Source organism: Sander vitreus, chromosome 16 (genome assembly GCF_031162955.1).
Source record: "Sander vitreus isolate 19-12246 chromosome 16, sanVit1, whole genome shotgun sequence".
Lineage (NCBI taxonomy): Eukaryota > Metazoa > Chordata > Actinopteri > Perciformes > Percidae > Sander > Sander vitreus.
Window position 1 is genome coordinate 22090993 of NC_135870.1, and position 17899 is coordinate 22108891.

Genomic DNA, 17899 nt, shown 5'->3' on the forward strand with positions numbered 1-17899 from the left:
TTTAGCTCAGGAAATGCTTTTAAACTGAATACAAATGCAAAAGATCTTCTCATTATACTGCAAAGGTCTTTTTTACACTCAAAATAACACACATAACAGTTCTCTACACATTCTGTATATAACAGACATCTTGCGATGTTTCAAAGTTGGGTGTGATTGCCACTTCTTCCAATTTCCTCTAACTGCCTAATTGCATAAGCGTGGAGCCTTTTGTCACTCTTCCCGTTGCCATGGTGACGCCAGCTTTGCTCTGGCTTCTGGTGTGGCTGCCTTCTTCCCTCCCTCTCTGACTGCCTGCCTCTATGGCTGGCTGCCTGGTTTGGTGTGAGGGTTTTTGCTGGGAGTGAAAGAGAGTCGTAAGGTCTCGGAGGTGGCATCGGTTCCAGCGGTGACAGCGGCCGCTCGAATCAGATTAATGGAGAATAATTAGTTAACCGCTCTGAGATGGGTGTCATTCATCACAGAAAGATAGGAGGTAGGAGAGCGGCAGACAGAAAGGACAGCATGCAGGCTATAGATATATGCACGCTGAATACATGATTGTGGTGTTCTTAAGGGGATGAGGAATGTGCTCTTGCTAGAGGAGAGGAGTGCCAGCCAAGCAGGCTAATGCTGGATTAGAGTGCAGTTTAGCCAAACATGTAGCCCTGCAAGCTTGGAACATGGGCCCTTACCTTAAAAACTGAACTGATACATGCACTAAAAGTGATCCTGTAGAGAGCAAAGGAAATACTATAAAACACGTTGATTCGGTTTAACAAAAAAAATGAACATACAGTAGACTATTGTCTGTCATCATGGGCTTGTGGCATAACATCTACTGCAGAGAACAGAGACGTTTTTCTTCTATATCATGATGGAAGAAGGCAGACTCATGCCATTTCCTGTATTTACTGTAGGGTTGTAAATCACAGGTTTTATCACCATACAAAATTGTATTGTTTCTTTGGACAACAATACAATATTTGCTGGTAGAGCTGGGCAATATATCGATATTATATCGATATCGTGATATGAGGCTAGATATCGTCTTAGATTTTGGATATCGTCATATCGTGATATGACGTGTTGTCTTATCCTGGTTTTAAAGGCTGCATTACAGTAAAGTTAAGTCATTTTCTGAACACACCAGACTGTTGTAACTGTTCTATTATTTGCCTTTACCCACTTAGTCATTACATCCACATTACTGATGATTATTTATCAAAAATCTCATTGTGTAAATATTTTGTGAAAGCACCAATAGTCACCACTACAATATCGTTGCGGTATCGATATCGAGGTATTTGGTCAAAAATATCGTGATATTTGATTTTCTCCATATTGCCCAGCACTATTTGCTGGTATCACGAAGTCTGCCACGATACAAATTGGATTTGATTCAATTCAGCGGCCTGCGATTGATACAAGACGATATCATATGCCTATTTAGAACAATGAGGTCCATTTATATCAACTGACCAAAAGTAACTAAAAGATAGCTGGGGAATTTCAAAATAAAGGCCCATTTTAAAGATTATGATATGCACTACTGTATCTTAAAATAAAAAGAATAATGTATATATTTTTTCACGTTGTATTGATGATATTGGATTGTTGATCATTGAATCGATATATTGATCCAGATCAATGTATTGTTACACCTCTAATTTACTGACTGGTCTCTAAATGCATCAGGAAATATCAAAGAGGCTAAAGTAAGCTTACATGTTCCTTATGTTACTCATAATCCATCATAAATAAATGTCACCCACATTACATTTGTTAATTACTATTGAAAGCTTCAGTGGCCATAGCAAGTGCATGGTATCCATAGTAACAAGCGACACGGAGTCCACCAGTAAAGCAAGTGAGCATGAAAGTAAGATTACATTATATACCATAATGTTTCTATAGCTGGGGGTTATGTCTTTAATTTTCCTCAAATCTCCTCCTTCCATTAATGGCTTTTGGTCCCTGTAACCATGGCAGCAGCTTCAATGACCCCGGAGCTTGAATTCATCTATATATTTTTTTACCTGAAATGGTCAGTGGTGTTGTAACACGGTGCTCTTTTTGTAACCTGTAGTAGGTGCAGAGGGCTGGCTCGTGTTGAATGATTCATGCGGCTCTGCAGCACGGCTGCTCTTGACCTTTTACAAAGAACATGTATGCATTTTCCTTCCATCAACGGACAGACACAGAATTGATTCATGAGCAGGTCCTGCACCTAATGCAGGTTGACACAGGTGGGCACATAGGCCCAATGTTGGGCAAGTTACTTCCCAAAATGTAATACATTATAGATTACTAGTTACTGTCATTTGAGAGTAATTAGTTATATTACAATATTACTGTCTCTGAATTGTAATGCTTGACATTACTTTTGAGTTACTTTCATAATATTTTGTATAATTAATATGAATATGCAAAGTAACTAAAGCTATAAAAATAGAGAAGTAAAACGTATAATAGGCAAGTAGGAGAAAATGAAAATACTCAATTAAAAGTACAGTTGTATTGAAGTACGGCATAGTTACTTTCCACGGCTGATAAAATGCAATGATATTTACGTGTATTAAGCCTAAACATTAATTCCCGACATGTTTCTATCTGTCAGCAGCTCGGACACACTGCTGTCCACGCTGACGTACCGTCACCTGTTGGGACACAGATGTTGTCCGTAGCGTCTCTGGTTCTGGCTCTGACCACGGGAACAGAGACGGGACAGCTCGCTTTAACGCAGCGTAATAACTCCTGAAAATAATATCCATGTCGCAAATGTATCTGTCTCTGCAGTCATCTCAACCATCAAATCCAGCAACAGGAAATAATACTCACAGCTTTTTTCCTGTGAAGAAATGTTTCGCGGTGTTGGTGAATTCTTAAAAAAACCAGACAAAATGCGTTGTAACTCGCATTACTGAGATTGTAACAGGTATAATATTACCAAAATGTAATAAGTAGTGTGTTATATTACTGCGTTACAGCAAAAAGGAATACATTACTGTAATTGTGTTACTTTTGTAACGCGTTACTCCCAACACTGCATAGGCCATACTAGCAATAAGACCTGCTCCCAAAGACTTATTAATTAGTCTGAAATATTGATGGATGCATAATTTACAGTGGGTGCATGATTGCACGGTGAGTGAGTGAGAGGACAATGGTGATCTTACCACAGTAATAATAATAATTTTTTTAAGGATGTGGTACTATTTAAGAGCATCCCAGAGGAAGCAAATAATACAATGTGAGGACATCTGGTAACATAAAAAATAACATCCTATAAGGAATAAAATAGCAATATTGTCACCAAAAATATTTAGTGTCAGAAAATAAAGCTGTATGGATAGAACAACATAATGGCAAACAATAAAAATCAATAAAATAGCATCATTAAGTTCAGCTGTAAGACGGCAAAGTATACTAAGTGCGATGGAAAGCAATCTATAAAAATTGATTTTGAAGTGAGATTTTAAAACAGAGATCATGTCAGCAGACCAAACGTTAAATGGAAGACCAGTTCCAGCAGCCCAGGCAGCAAAAGATCGATCAAGTTTTCAATTTAATCTGAAGCAGCCAAAAGATTTAAACCGGCGGGCTCTCAGAGGTCACTGAGAATAGCTGAAAGTTCACTAGTACTCACTAATGTAATAATGCTGCGCTGTATTTAAAGATATAACTCATTTATCAGATACTTAGGCTTTTCAATGTGGCTGTTCTGCAGCCGACGTCTTGGTCTAAATATACACAAGAACATTTGCGGTTGGCCGTGTAATATTTTTTTAGGTTTAATGGAGGTGACTTACCTTGCTGCATGATTTCCATATTTACAACATCTTGTCTGAAGTATTCATGGCAGGTGAGGTGGATTGAGGCTTAAGGCTGTCAGTATGAGATCACTTGGAAATGACTGCTGTAAATGAATGGCATTGAGATTATATGATGGGTGCAGGTGTATTTGCGAAGCATTCTCCGGTTTGCGTTCTGCTGGACCACATCTGTGTCTGACTCAGGTAGAGGCCAGCCTCTACCTAATCGAGGTCTCCTGGGTTAATGTGGTAAACCTGGTATGTATTTCCTCCCTCTGGCTTTGCGATGTCAAGTCGTTATGTCACTTAACTCAGAGTCCTCCCTGTCTGGAATGACTCCATCCTGGAGTTGACAAAGCATGAAATGGGGGTGGATCGGGCATAGTCGCCATGGGACTTTTTCCTCTATGAAAGGCGCACATAGATTTCCATTCCGAAGCAAACAGTGTCACAAGCCCTTTGTGTCACTCTTTTGCAGTTTATTTTGCTCCATTAATCCCTTGGGCATGTTGGCATGAAAAGTCAATAGCTTAAAAATACTGTAGATAGAAGTCAGTCAAGGAATTATTTTCTGCAAGGTACCTTTATATATTCAGGGAAGTTTCACTGAGAGCAGGAATGCCCTGATCACATTTGCACAGTTACACATTTATTTACACCTGGAAGCTGCCCAGTAGCACCTCAGTGGTGGTAATGAGGGTGTGGCAAGCGTTGCTTTTTCGCTTTCCCCACCCAGATTTATCCTGCCGGTCGGGGATTGAACCAGTGACCTCTGGTCCCCGGAAGATAAACACCTGTTGATGTTGATGGCCACGTGTAGTGCTGAACAATTAATCTGAATTTTATCGAAATCGCCAAATGGACTATAGTGCATTATCCAAATTTGCAGGATGCACAACATTTGTTTAAGGTAAAATATGTGTCAAATACCATTCTGAATTAAGTATTGTGGTGCTGTAGAGATTTCCTGGCCTACACATCATATGCTACAGACTCAGATAAAGTCTTTGTTTGGTTCAGTTCCTCATAAAAAAAATAAAAATCACACCATGATCATAATTAATTTTTCGTGGCAACTGCACCATGCCAGGGCTCCACACACTCTACATCACAGTTCTAACATGAAAACAACTTCCTATATTAAAAAACATTGTTTTAATAGAAATATGTAAGGCAGCCTAGCCTTTGGGGACCTAAAGGCTCAGTAGCTTTGATATTGTGAGTCATACTCCATCCCTTTTCTCCACTGATGTAACTTTATGTCATTGAGGCCTGGGAGCAGAGGCTAGCAGGCCGATTGCGTTCAGCGTACTGTGTACTGGACCCCCACTAGCCTGTCATTGTGTAATCAGACAGAAAATCAGACCTAATTCATGAGTCCTGAGGACTTTGCTCCCACTTTTTATCTTGCTGATACATTGTGATGCACACACATGCACAAGCAAAAAAGAACATGTCCATTTGAATGATTTATTTATGTCCACTGGAGCCCAAGAGACAAAGCAACGTAAATTGTAAAGTTAAGGTGCGGCAGATTTACACTGGTAAGAATTATGTCCCTCTATTTTCTCCCTCTTTGTCTTTCTAAGAATGCACACGCACAAATGTACTACTTATGCGAGCCTTGGCACCCTGAAGCATTAACCTTTACCATCAATACTACATGCTTAAACCCCAACTACTAACTAACATTAATCTTAACCTAATCTTAGTCTCGTATTGCCAGACCTACCTCCACAGCGCTGCAAAGGAGGGTCTGGCTAGTCCACACAACATTCCGGGATAGGAGAAATGTGCTTTGGTTTATTGGTATTTCTTTAAACCAATCACAATCGTCTTGGGTGGTGCTAAGCGCTGTACGCAATAATGTTGCCTCTGCAAAATAGCCTCGGGAAGGAACTTGTTTTGGTGGAACATGTGCTGTTCACAACAGAAAACTCACAGATAGTCTAGCTAGCTGTCTGGATTTACCCCAGAGATGGGGACTCGAGTCTGAGACTCGGACTCGCACTTAAGTCGCACAAACAGCTGACTTCAGACTTTAGGACTCGACCCAAAACACTTCAGACTTGACTCGGACTCGAGCTTCGAGACTCGTCAACAACCTGTTTTCCATGCAATTATTGCTTTTTAAATCTAAATGTATTCATGTATTTCTATTTTCTTTTATTGACGCATATACGGGGAAACGTATGACGAGCTGTATGTCCCCTGCCCTTTGCCATAATGTGCAACGTAACGCATGCGCCTATGTGCGCGCACTCACATATCAAAAAATGCATTGCCGATGGCGACACCAAATCCTCCAGGAGTTGTGCCTTTTCTCATTAGTTTTGCTTCCAATAACTTGGTAAACAGTGGCAGTAAGCTAACAACTACATGCAAAATGTGTGGCACCAAGATAAATGATGCCGGATCAACAACGTCGGACTTCATCAGGCATCTCAAAACGCACCTAAATAGGTCAGTCACTCACACACTAATGTGAAAAGAGACGTTACATTTAGCATATATCGTCACAGGCAACAAGCTAACCATCGCAAAGTGTTGTGCTAATGCTGTGAACAGGCAAATTGTATCTTATAGTTAGTGGTTGCTGAGGCTAAGAAATCCATGGCGCACAGGAGGCGGGACGCACGGATCCATCTCCCCAGGAACAAACGCTGTGTCGGATGGGCAAACTCATGTGATGCGTAATTGATCCCGTGGATGATTTGTAGGCTATTAAGTGAACAAGGTGTACCCGGTCCACCAAACACTGGGCCGTCTTGACTGTCTTAATTCTGCACATATTTCTGTTACTGTAGTCCTATTTACTATTTCATTATTTCATCCATGCGTGGCGCAGCGGATCCGTGCGCACTGTCACCTGCCGTGGAGCCGCTGGCCTCACTAACCTCTCCTCCTCTGAGTCGGGTCTCCCTCGCGCTGGACTCAGTGTCACTGCGCCTACTAACACTTAGAAAATAAATGGCATTACATCAGTGAGTTCATACTGCTTATTGTGCGTAATTTGGACTGACACTGAGATGCATGTTGTTCTGTAACTGGTGTGGCGCTGCCACTTTTCTCTTGATTTCCACTTCGACATTAGACATTTTTTTGAGTGAAAGAGACGTTACATTTAGCACATACAATCACAGGTAATAAGCTAACCATCGCAAAGTGTTGTGCTAATGCTGGGAATATGCATATTGCATCTTTATAGTTGTATCCATATGATGTGACAGACTTAGGTTAATATTTCACCAGGTCCGAGGGCTAGAAGTATGTTAAGTAGACCCCATAAAGTTATCCTACAACTGATTTTGATACTGGACTGTATGGATGGTAGCTACAGGACATGCTTTGAATTCATACAATTTAACAATACAGTGTTAGGGACAGATCAGATGGCCAGAGACTTGAGACTTGACTTGGACTTGTGGCAAAAGACTTGAGACTTGACTTGAACTTGCAAAAAATGACTTGTGAACATCTCTGATTTACCCTGCAGAGATCTGAGGTGCAGTTAACCATAGTCCTCATAAATCCACCAGAGTTTATAATGCCAACAAAAAGAAAGAAGAAGGTAAGGGACATCCGGCCGAAAATGAGGGACGTCCGGCAGATCTTCCGGCGGCACCAGAACAATCCTGTAAATGAATCGTCGTCGATATAGACTAAACTAATCCTAACCTTGAGCTAAAAAAAGAAAAAAAAGGGACAGACTTTTGTCCCAGAGTAATTGTCCATTTACTGTGAATCTCTTGTGCGTGTGAAATAATTTGTTAATACAGTATCTTTCACATCAAAGTTACAATGTGCTTTACATGGATACATCAAGAGCAAAAATGAAATACTAAAATATAACAAGACAAAATAAAATAGAACAAATACATTACTTTAACGTAGTTCTTACCCTCAGATTGGCCTAACCACTGCTAGCCTTAAGCCAAAATGTCCTCAAGACTTCACTATCCAACATGTCATTACTATCCAGGTTTACAACTTAAATTGGTCCTCACATTTGGGTATTTTTCATTAGCAACAGCCTTATGTTTTACGAAACATACTCTATGTAGATTAGGTTTACACAGTTCTACAGTAAGACCTTGATATGGGGTTCATTATAGTTATTTGACTTAAGGATCAATGCATATTGACAGTGAAAACAGCCAGTTAAGAAGTTCATTAATGACATCCCTAATTAGATATCTGAAGGAGTCTAGAGACTCTGATGATCTAAAGCAATCAGTGAAAAGGGCCTACATTGTCATTAGAATATTGATTCATCTGGCAAATATTTGGAATAATCAATCTAGACTATGAAGAAAAGCAAATCAGGAAAAGGGCAGAGGATTATGTCCAGTTGTCTAAAATAATAAGTAATTAAAATCAAGCATTGTACAATACATAGTTGGCATATTCAACAGGTCAGACCTCACTTCAGTGAGACTTGGGGATTATGATAAATAGACAATCAAATAAAGTCAATTACAAACAGGGAAGATTTCAATGAAATCGGTAGTCGACAGGAAGCTTTTCTCCCAACCTGATGGGACCTCAGCCACGTCGGTATAACGTAGCAGTCAGATAGTAATCATTGATGAAAAGCATTACACATATCTTGAATTGACTGAATGGACCAATTGAGAATTGGACAATGACAAAATAACCATGTGGGAAAGAAGAAGGGGCTTAAATAGAATATTTCCATTTGACACATTTAGGATCAATCGATATAGATGACCAGCCTGGAAATCCAGACCCAAATCCAAAAGATTAAGGGTCTGGCATTGAGTAATGAAAATGGCCCAACTCGAGGGGAGGCACCAAGCATGCATTTGAAAATCTCACTCCACGCAATTGGATAACACTATGACCAATCACAACAATACACGGGGTGACGTATCCAGAGCCCCATACGCTTAGCTACCAGCGGGGCTAACTGGTAGATTAAACTGTCGTCATCTGTTTAGCTCGCCTCTGGCCCGCCTATATCAGATACGACGATGTGATTGGTGCAGCTCGGCTACAAGGGCATAGTTAATGAGCATCATTACTCAATGCCAAAGTGACTCCCTGAGCAAATTCAGATTGTGCTCTCGCGAGAACTCTGGATTTCTATACATATAGTATAGTTTTTTTCAAAGAGCTCAGACTGTCCTCCAAACTCCTCCACGTTCTCCCTGGAGATCCTCTTAGATCCCTCCATAGGTCATATTCATCTCACTGTACTAGACCTCCGTTGTATAATTCTGTCTCTGGGGGATTAGAGCAGGATGAAGTACAACATCTTCTTTCCGAAACACGTCCCTGCCGTGCAACACGTCAGTCAGCGTGGCGCGTGCTGTAGTCTCAGAGTTCAGAGAGGAGACACTGATGGGACAGCGTGGGCCTCCCACACAGCCTTCTCTGTATTCAACATGAACCACTTTAACTTAATCAAGAAAGAAGAAGCATAGCGCATGAGAGTGAACCACGCCACCTCAATTAAAACTTCAAACAACCCCGGCACTCGTGTGATGACAAAGCTGGATATTTGACTGACTGAACAGACAGTGAAAGGCGGAATATTTTTGCGATGATGGCAGACTCAGAAGGTCTTATGTAGCCATGTCACAGTGGAGAAAATCCAATAACCTGCCCATAAATCTTGTTGAAGAATATTCATGAATTAATAAAGTTTGCAAAATCCCTACGAAATATCCCATCTCAGGGGTGTTAAAGTCAAATAAAATTTCCTGGTCTGAATCTGGTTGGTTTGGTGCTAGGACAGCCAGGTTATGGCCCCCATTAGGCAAGAAGAGGTGAAGTTTCTTCCTCAAGAATTCTCAAACATAAATATATATTATATCACATTCAGACACAATCCTCTTTTTTCTTGCTTCCACTCAGACCAGGTCAGAGCAAAAAACAGCATCCCCTGAGCTGGGAGGCATTAAGTGTCACACTCAAGGACATTTAAGCAGATTGGCCGCTTGCCAACTGTAAACCTGCTCCTCCTTTTCTGAGCATGTGGAGGCAGTAGAGATTGGCAACTCTTACAGTACAATCTTTATTTATTGTATGTATTCATTTATTTCCCCAAAAGTTATTGTAGCCTGATGATTTGGCCAGCCAATCAACACGGTCAGGCGTCAAGCAAATAAGTTACTTTAAAACCCTTAGCGTTCAGTTGCCGAAATCTGCGTGAAAATGCGTACTCCTTCTCAGAGCCTTAACCTATGAGCCACACTCAGATTCAGTTTGATTTTGACAGTAAACTTTCCCAGGATGCAAATATTTTTCAATGTCCATTGCAAATAAATGTCAATGAATCTGCTTTAAAATCATGGGAAAAAACACTTCTTGTAACTCCAGAGCCTGCCTGAGAATCATCACGTTTTCTTCAGTATATTTTGTAATTCGGTCCTATTTGTCTGTAGGCCCATGGGCACATTGCAAACAGGGACTGCTAAAAACTAATTTGGCATAATTTTAATGATGCCAGTTTGCCATAATGTTTTAGCCCACAGCGTAATTTACTGAATTAATGGCAACATACGCAGGCATGATACCGCCTGGAATTTTGTTTAAACATGCAAGCAGTTGCCAAGCTAGAACCCTGGTCCTCCATTATTTAGCAGGCTGCTCCTACTACCTTTTATTTATTTACAGTATTTAATCATTTATCTCCTTTTCGCCGATGTAAAGCTCCCTGGTTATTAACTACATCGATATGGGCTCATTGCCAAAGCGTATTCATGCTGAGGCTTCTCCACTGCCTCGATAAGTTTCCCAAACAATAATTGCTTTTACAGGAGAGAGGGAGATGCAGCATGGGCTCCCAGAGCATAAGGGTCTTTCCCAGAAGCTGCTCCTCTCCACAGTAACTGTCTGTGCTCTGCTGGCTGCTTGCCTAATTAAAGGTCAGTTAGCTAGCTGGGTGCCAAAGCAGCATAAACACATTAAAGGGAAATGCCACTCAATGACGCAACTCAGTGGAGGTTTGTGAACATCTGGTACTGTTTCCCCTTGCCTGGAACACCAATATCACTTTTCAGGTAGTGCTGGTGAGAGATAATGAGCTTGTACTGCACTCTCAGCTGTCAGACCTGGCATTAGCTTGTTTAAAGTGGACATACAGTATGAGTCTTTTTGTCAGAGTAAAAAGGATTCATCCTTTGAGTTGAGGTTGTGTTTCGATACAGCTGTTCATCAAACTTGTGACCGTGTTTTTTCCCCAGTGAGCATGACTTGGGTGAGGATGACATCTACGACTGTGTGCCATGTGAGGACGATGGCGATGACATCTATGAGGACATCATTAAGGTGGAAGTACGACAACCCATGGTGAGAACATTTTTGTCACAATATCTGCCCTTTTATCATTCAAATGTCCCTTGGCGACTGTGCTCGGCGACTGTGAATTAATTTTAAATCAATTATTGATGAAGGAATTGTCTCAGGTGTTTGTCATATTGTGAATGTGATGCTTGCTGAAGGCCTATGATTGAAGGGTTGCATGTTCTTAGTCACCTTAGACTTAGACGCCTGTCTACGGTGTCAATTAGACAACACTTATAGCCAGGAAGGATTCAATGCACAAATAGTGCAAAGAAGAAGAAACACACTTCCCCCCCACTCACCTTAGTATTTGCATTTGCATGACGTCAGATCCCTAACATAACTGGTGACAAATTTGACTTCTGACTTGCATTGCTTTTCCTTTCCCATGCTGCAGATCAGATACATGCAGGTGAGTGCCGCTGTGCTTGTGACTCACCCCACCCTATCAGCTAACTCCCTCCACCACTTCATTTAAAACAAACTCATAGCATCCCAAGAGAATGACCTGGCGGTTAGATTGTTGACCCGTGCCTCGGGGTAAAGGAGACCCCATCTGGTTCAAAGTCTGACTCAGGGCACATTGGAGACAGTTGTGACTTCAGCTCGGTGACGGCAGTGTAGACTGACGTCTGCGAGGACCACCAGCTGCCACATCGAAACCTCAAGGCATGAGACAAATAAACATTATCCTGCTGGCTTTGAGTCCCGCTTCTAATTGGTTGATTACATCCTGGATTGAGGCCTGGACTGGACTTGTATTTCTCCATTGTTAGCCCCAGTTTTTGTATTATCCGCACTGGTTGTCAACAGCCAAATCTGTTCCAGGTGGCTTAGTATCATACACTCCCACAACATTGAAAATACTTATAGAAATGAAACCTCTGTCTATGTTTTATTTTTTTTTTACCATGGTCACAATGCATTTCAGTATATTGTCCTTTCATGTTTGTACATTGAGACATACATCAGGTCTCTTGAGAAATGCTCTATGTAGATAGGTTTGTATCTTTTCCCCATCCTCCACCACCCACTCACATCGTGCTTGCTTGTATGGCCATGAATTAAAAACCTTTTGTTCATCTACATATGCCTTGTCAGCCAACCAGCCCACACATACAGTGATACACAAAAGCTCAATCATTTCCCTTTCTCTCTCCGAAGTCAATCTCATCCCCACCTTACTTTACTCTAGCCATGGCAGCAAACTGAAGTCAAGTCAGTGTGGCGTAACATTTTTATCTGGTTCAAGTAGATTTGGAAATCTGGTCTGTTTTAATTAAATTTACTTTTTTGTTTTACAGTCCAACCTTAAGCACAGCACTTAACTGCACATCCTGTTCACTTTTTTCCTGACCATGTTTCAACACAGACTTTACCATTCTAGATTTTTGGATGCATTTTTTTTGCTCTAGCCGCTTTTGCTTTCCATTTATTTGTAGACAGTATGAAAATCAATTAGCAAATTGAGTACATGTTATGCCTAGGACTCCCTATTAAGCAGTATGGATAGTGAATGGATCATCCTGGTTAAATAAAGTAGAACAGACTCTTAAAACCAGCTTGAGTCATGCAATCCATCACGTTCAACATCAAGCCCACATTCATTTTTGTCAATGTTCCATTATGGTTGCTTGGTATTGGAAAAAAATCGGCACTGCATTAGCTCATACAGATAATGCATTTTGATGGATACACAACTCAAGCAATTTTCAAGAGTGTACTAATAGATTCTATAGTGTTTGGAAATGATTAGAAACCAATGGCTGCCTGGAATGGTAAAAAACATGTTTCATTTCTAAAACAATGCTGCTCGGTTTGCAAAATGCGTAGCTATGATGATATACTGTATGTTTTGAGAATTAACTGAAACATAAAAATCCACTCGTGTGGCCTTTTTTTTTTTTTTATAAATTTTTTTTAAGTTAAATGTAGAACTGGTCTAAAATCATGCGGTCTTTTTGTCCTGACTCATTCTATTTCCTTTTCTCACCATAGAAAATGGGTATGACAGAAGATGACAAGAGGAATTGCTGCTTAGTGGAGATCCAGGAGACTGAAGCAAAGTACTACAAGACTTTAGAGGACATTGAGAAGGTGGGTGTCAAAATATGAGCGCTCATGCATTCGAGTGTGTTGATAATATATGCACTTGTTATCCTGGCACATGCAATGTTGTGTTAGAGTATCCTTTTGTCACTTCTTTTTTGCTGGTGTCTCAGGCCTGTAGGCCAGGTCACAGCATGGAAATGTCAGCTATTGGCAGATTCATTGGGGAGCACAAATGTCGCAGGAGCTGATCGATAGGGTTATTATTGGCTCAGCCCACACACCAAACACTAATCCTTGGAGCTTTAAGTATAGACACGCACATCAGGCACAAAGACATATAGGTGTGAACACACACGTTGGGGAAGCTATTCCCAAAAAAGAGTATTCAGTTACTTATTATACATTACGTCTCTTTCACTTACCCATCAGCATCTCTTTATTTTGTCCTGTGTTACTACTGCATAACCGTAGTTACGGATTACAGTTGCTGTGTTACATTGGACATCACAACTGCCGAGAAAAGCCGACAAACTCAATGTGCATCCCCGTTAAACTGCTAATTCTGTGTGCATAAAGAATCACAAACTTGCTCACACATACACCCTCTCTCTCAGTGTAATAATGAATTATTGTTGAGATCAGTGCTGCTAACACATCACTTTCCCTGTTGACAGAATTCATTCGCAATTTGATGGAGCGCCACAAATCTTCAGCTCCACTAATTTCATTAAACTAAATGTGTATCCTGTGTTTCCCACGTCGGACCAACGCAAGAATAAATGAGAATAAATAACCCCCTTACGATCAGAGGACTCGTTAAGCTTAATTGAGTTGGGGTTAATAAAGCCTCATTTCTTCATTGCTTCTTAGTTGATCTATTTGTTATTATTATGATGATGGAATGTGACAACCATAACACGCTAGGGAAACAAAAGGCGGTGTTCTCTTCTGTAAGCATAAGTGCAGCATAGAGAAGAGCTGTATACCATCTATTGATGGCAGATGTTGTAGTGTTTTGGCCTTAAATGAAATAACTTCTGCCCTGTGAACCAATATTGGGGCTCCATCTTTTAAAGTGTAGCGTGGTATTGATTTTCTTTGTTGCTGCAGTTAACTTTAAGTTGTGCTGTCCTTCAAATATATCCTTACACATCTGCTAAAAGCTTAGCCAGAGCTTTATTTCTTTTTAGCAATACATTTTTGACATGAAAAACTCTGAGTTACAGTATTTGTTTTTGTACTCTGTTCACTGATTTGTCTCTTGTTTCTCTTTAGAATTACATGATCCCGTTGAAGCAAGTCTTGAGTCCACAGGACATGGAGGCTATCTTTGTCAATCTTGAGGTGAGTAACCGCCCAAGCGAAGAAAACAATGTCTATACAGCACGCCCAGATGTGTTGCACAGTGAATAATTCAATGTGTGTATGGATGGCTGAATGAATGACATTATGTGTTGAATGTACATTTGTTAGGGGTGTAACAATATGCAAAATTCACGCTTTGTTATGCTATGAGATTTTGATGTCATGGTTCAATGTTTCATCACAGTGGGGGAAAACAAGATATTCATCCTTTCATCCTTTTTCAAAACCTTTGCTGTGGCATATGGACTATAATTCTAGTTGTACAACTTGGTCAATAATCAATCAACAAAAAGCAACAAACTTTTTTCTCTTAAACTTTAAACGTATTACTTATTACATTTTAAGGGAGTAGCCCAGGCTCAGCCAACTTCTCCAGCTGCCAGTCCACACTCCATACTTGGTTCGTAACGGGGACTTGAACCGGCGACCCTCTGGTCAAGCCAAGTCCCCACTGACTGAGCTAATGTGCAAATTACTAAACTGTTAACACCTAATGGAACATTATAGCAAGGACTTTGAGCATATGCTTGAATCCTGGGATCTTATGATTAACCAATTAGGGTTCTTTACATCTCTTTATGGCATATGTTGGCAATAAGCAAAATGTTGAATAAGGCCAACCTTATCTATGTATAAAACTCTGTATAAAGGATTAGATAGGTTAGATTTGGGTAGATTATAATGTTGATTGTGAATTTGCCTCAGGATGTAATCAAAGTCCACTTTGCCCTCCTGCGAGCCATCGACCTGAACATGGTCACTGGAGGAAGCGGCCTGGGGAAGATCTTCCTCGACTTCAAGGAAAGGTCAGTAACCAGAAATCGTTGTGTTTTGTTGGTCTATGCAAATGCTTTTTTTTTTTTGGGGGGGGGGGGTTTACATAGACTGTTAAAATCCACTTGTAGTTGAGAGGAAGCTGCCTTTTTTTTCTGCCCTTTCAAATTCAGGAGGCTGCATCATGTTGATTGTCAGCAGATCGGTCAGAGGATTGCTGGGATTAGTGTTCAAAGAATAAGTCAATTAAAACAAAACATGTTAGGGGGAAAAAAGCTGAGAGAGCATGTAACCAATTGTTCCGCATTCAACCAAAGTGGTCAGAGTAAATCCACTCAAGACTGCATTTGCTTGTCACAGTTATATTCCTGTACAGTGGTGTCTCCTCTTACACTACCACATCATTCTCTGTTATATAGCATGTTCTTTGCATTTGTAGTTCATTGTCTCTAAACTCAGGTTCTCACACAGGATTTGATACTGAACTATTTGATTACTATTTTATTTGACTAATGGATTCTTCCTTCTCATCCAGTAAATTTAGTCTGTAATAATTTTTTTTTTCTTAAAACAGGTGACAAAATCGCCACATGCAGTGAGAATAATTTGACCCCATTTCTATAAATCAACCAAGTATTTGCTGAAATTAGGATTAATGTTCATCAAGTCCAGCAAGACCTGCCTTATCCGTTCTGTTTCAAGATCAAACATTCTTAAAATAAGTGCATTTAATTTCACAAGTTGAAATATTCTTACTGCACAGATTGTTTCACTTGTTTTCAAGAAACTAATGTTTAAGGGCTTAATTATAGACAGAACGACTTGTTAAGAAGGATATTTCTGTGGTATGGGGATTAGAAACGCCCTCAACCAAGAATGCTGAGGTTTATTGGCGAACTGGGTTTTCTCTCAGATGGATCTTCATCTTGCCCAGCTGCTGAGCAACATGTGGATAATTTGCATCCTTGAGGGGAGCAGTGATTTGCCTCCCTGTTGTGCTAAGTGTGGCTGCTTCATAGGTAATGGTAATGATGGGGTTGATAGGTTCTGGCCTCGGTCATGATTCCATATAAAGCTATGGATATGCCACTCTCCTCAAATGATACACCCATTACTGCAAAAGTGAGTCATGCTTCACTGCGTGTGTGCGTGTACCTGTTCTTGCATACATAAGCATGCATTATATTCTTCTGCCCGGTGATCCTGATAGCACACATACTTTTTTCCCCTCTTCCTCATCTTTCCAACATACTTCTATGGGCAACGTCAGTTTGCATAAGTAATAGGCTCATCGTAGGCCTCTTCCTTAAGCCTAGAGGGCCATGTAACACAAAGTCGGTGTGACACTAGAGACTCTGTTCCTGCTAATAGACAGAGGCAGGCATATACTCTCTCCCTCTATCTCACATATGCACGCATGCACACACTCCTACTGTATCTGCTTCCTAGTTTAGCTCATCTGACTCTCTGATCTGATTCTGCAGTGGTTGGAAATCTTCATTTGCACGCAATCACAGATAAGGTCCAGCTAGCCAAAGGTCCCTGTAAAGGACTGGGAGGTTGTCTCATGAAAGCCCAGAGGATTCACATGGAGAAAATGAAACTGGAAAAATACAAGAAGAGAGTTAAAGAGAAATAGTATTTTCCACTTACAACATTGTTGTATGAGTATTCTAGTGATTTAAGCTCTTTTTGGGGGTTTTGAGATTAAAGTCAATACAAAACAATTGTCATGTAGGAACAAGGCAGTCAAACTGTTGGCACTCAGTTGGAAACACTATAAACTAAAATGTAATTGTATACTGTAGCACAAAGATTCCCATTCATTGGAACTAAGGCGACCAAACCTTGAAAAAAGAGCCCCATACAAAAGATCTGCATATAGTCTACCTGGTTGTTTTGTAATTTTAACGTTATATCTCTGACAGAAATATCTAACATTTACCTTTGATTCAATTCAATTTCATTTATAGTGTCAAATCATAACAGGAATTATCTCAGGACACTTTACAGATAGAGTAGGTCTAGACCACACTATAATTTACAAGGACCCAACAATTCCAGTGATTCCCCCAAGAGCATGCATGAATGCGTAAATGCGACAGTGGCGAGGAAAAACGCCCTTTTAGGATTCATACGCAAATTTGTTGATGACATACCGCTCATTGTTAATATTTATCTCTAGCGACATTCTCAGAAATGCGAAGCAGGGTTATTTTGAGAAAATGGTTCATTAGATTTGCAGATTCTGTGCGTCACAGGCTTTGACTCTCTGCATGTGATTGACATGTATACCTGGCTCATTATGAGCCACTGCGGTGTCTTTTCTCTCTGTGGCAATAGGCAACAGTGACCAGCAGATTTGGACTTGCACAGCACCGCTCTCATCAGGCATCTCACAGCAATTTTCCTGAAGATCTGGCTCTGCATAATTAATTTGGTTATCTATGCTTGTCCCTGTGACCTTTACAACAATGTACTTGTATCTTTTTTTTCTTGCGTCGGTGCAAAAGATGAAAAGCTTTTTTTTTCTATTTTTCGTTGATCTGAATGCCATGCTGAAAATGTCACTGGTTTATCTCGACTACTTCTCAATTCTTAAA

General features: G+C 40.4%; 1 protein-coding gene across 5 annotated transcripts in view; it reads left to right on the plus strand.

Moving 5' to 3' along the window:
• vav2 (vav 2 guanine nucleotide exchange factor) overlaps nt 1-17899 on the plus strand; it is a 226292-nt gene that overhangs the window by 179448 nt on the left and 28945 nt on the right. For all 5 annotated transcript variants that reach the window (XM_078270776.1, XM_078270775.1, XM_078270774.1 and 2 more), the window contains exons 5-8: nt 11006-11111; nt 13104-13202; nt 14433-14501; nt 15228-15328. In XM_078270776.1, the coding sequence (XP_078126902.1) occupies nt 11006-11111; nt 13104-13202; nt 14433-14501; nt 15228-15328 (375 nt within the window). The remainder of the gene's footprint in view (nt 1-11005; nt 11112-13103; nt 13203-14432; nt 14502-15227; nt 15329-17899) is intronic.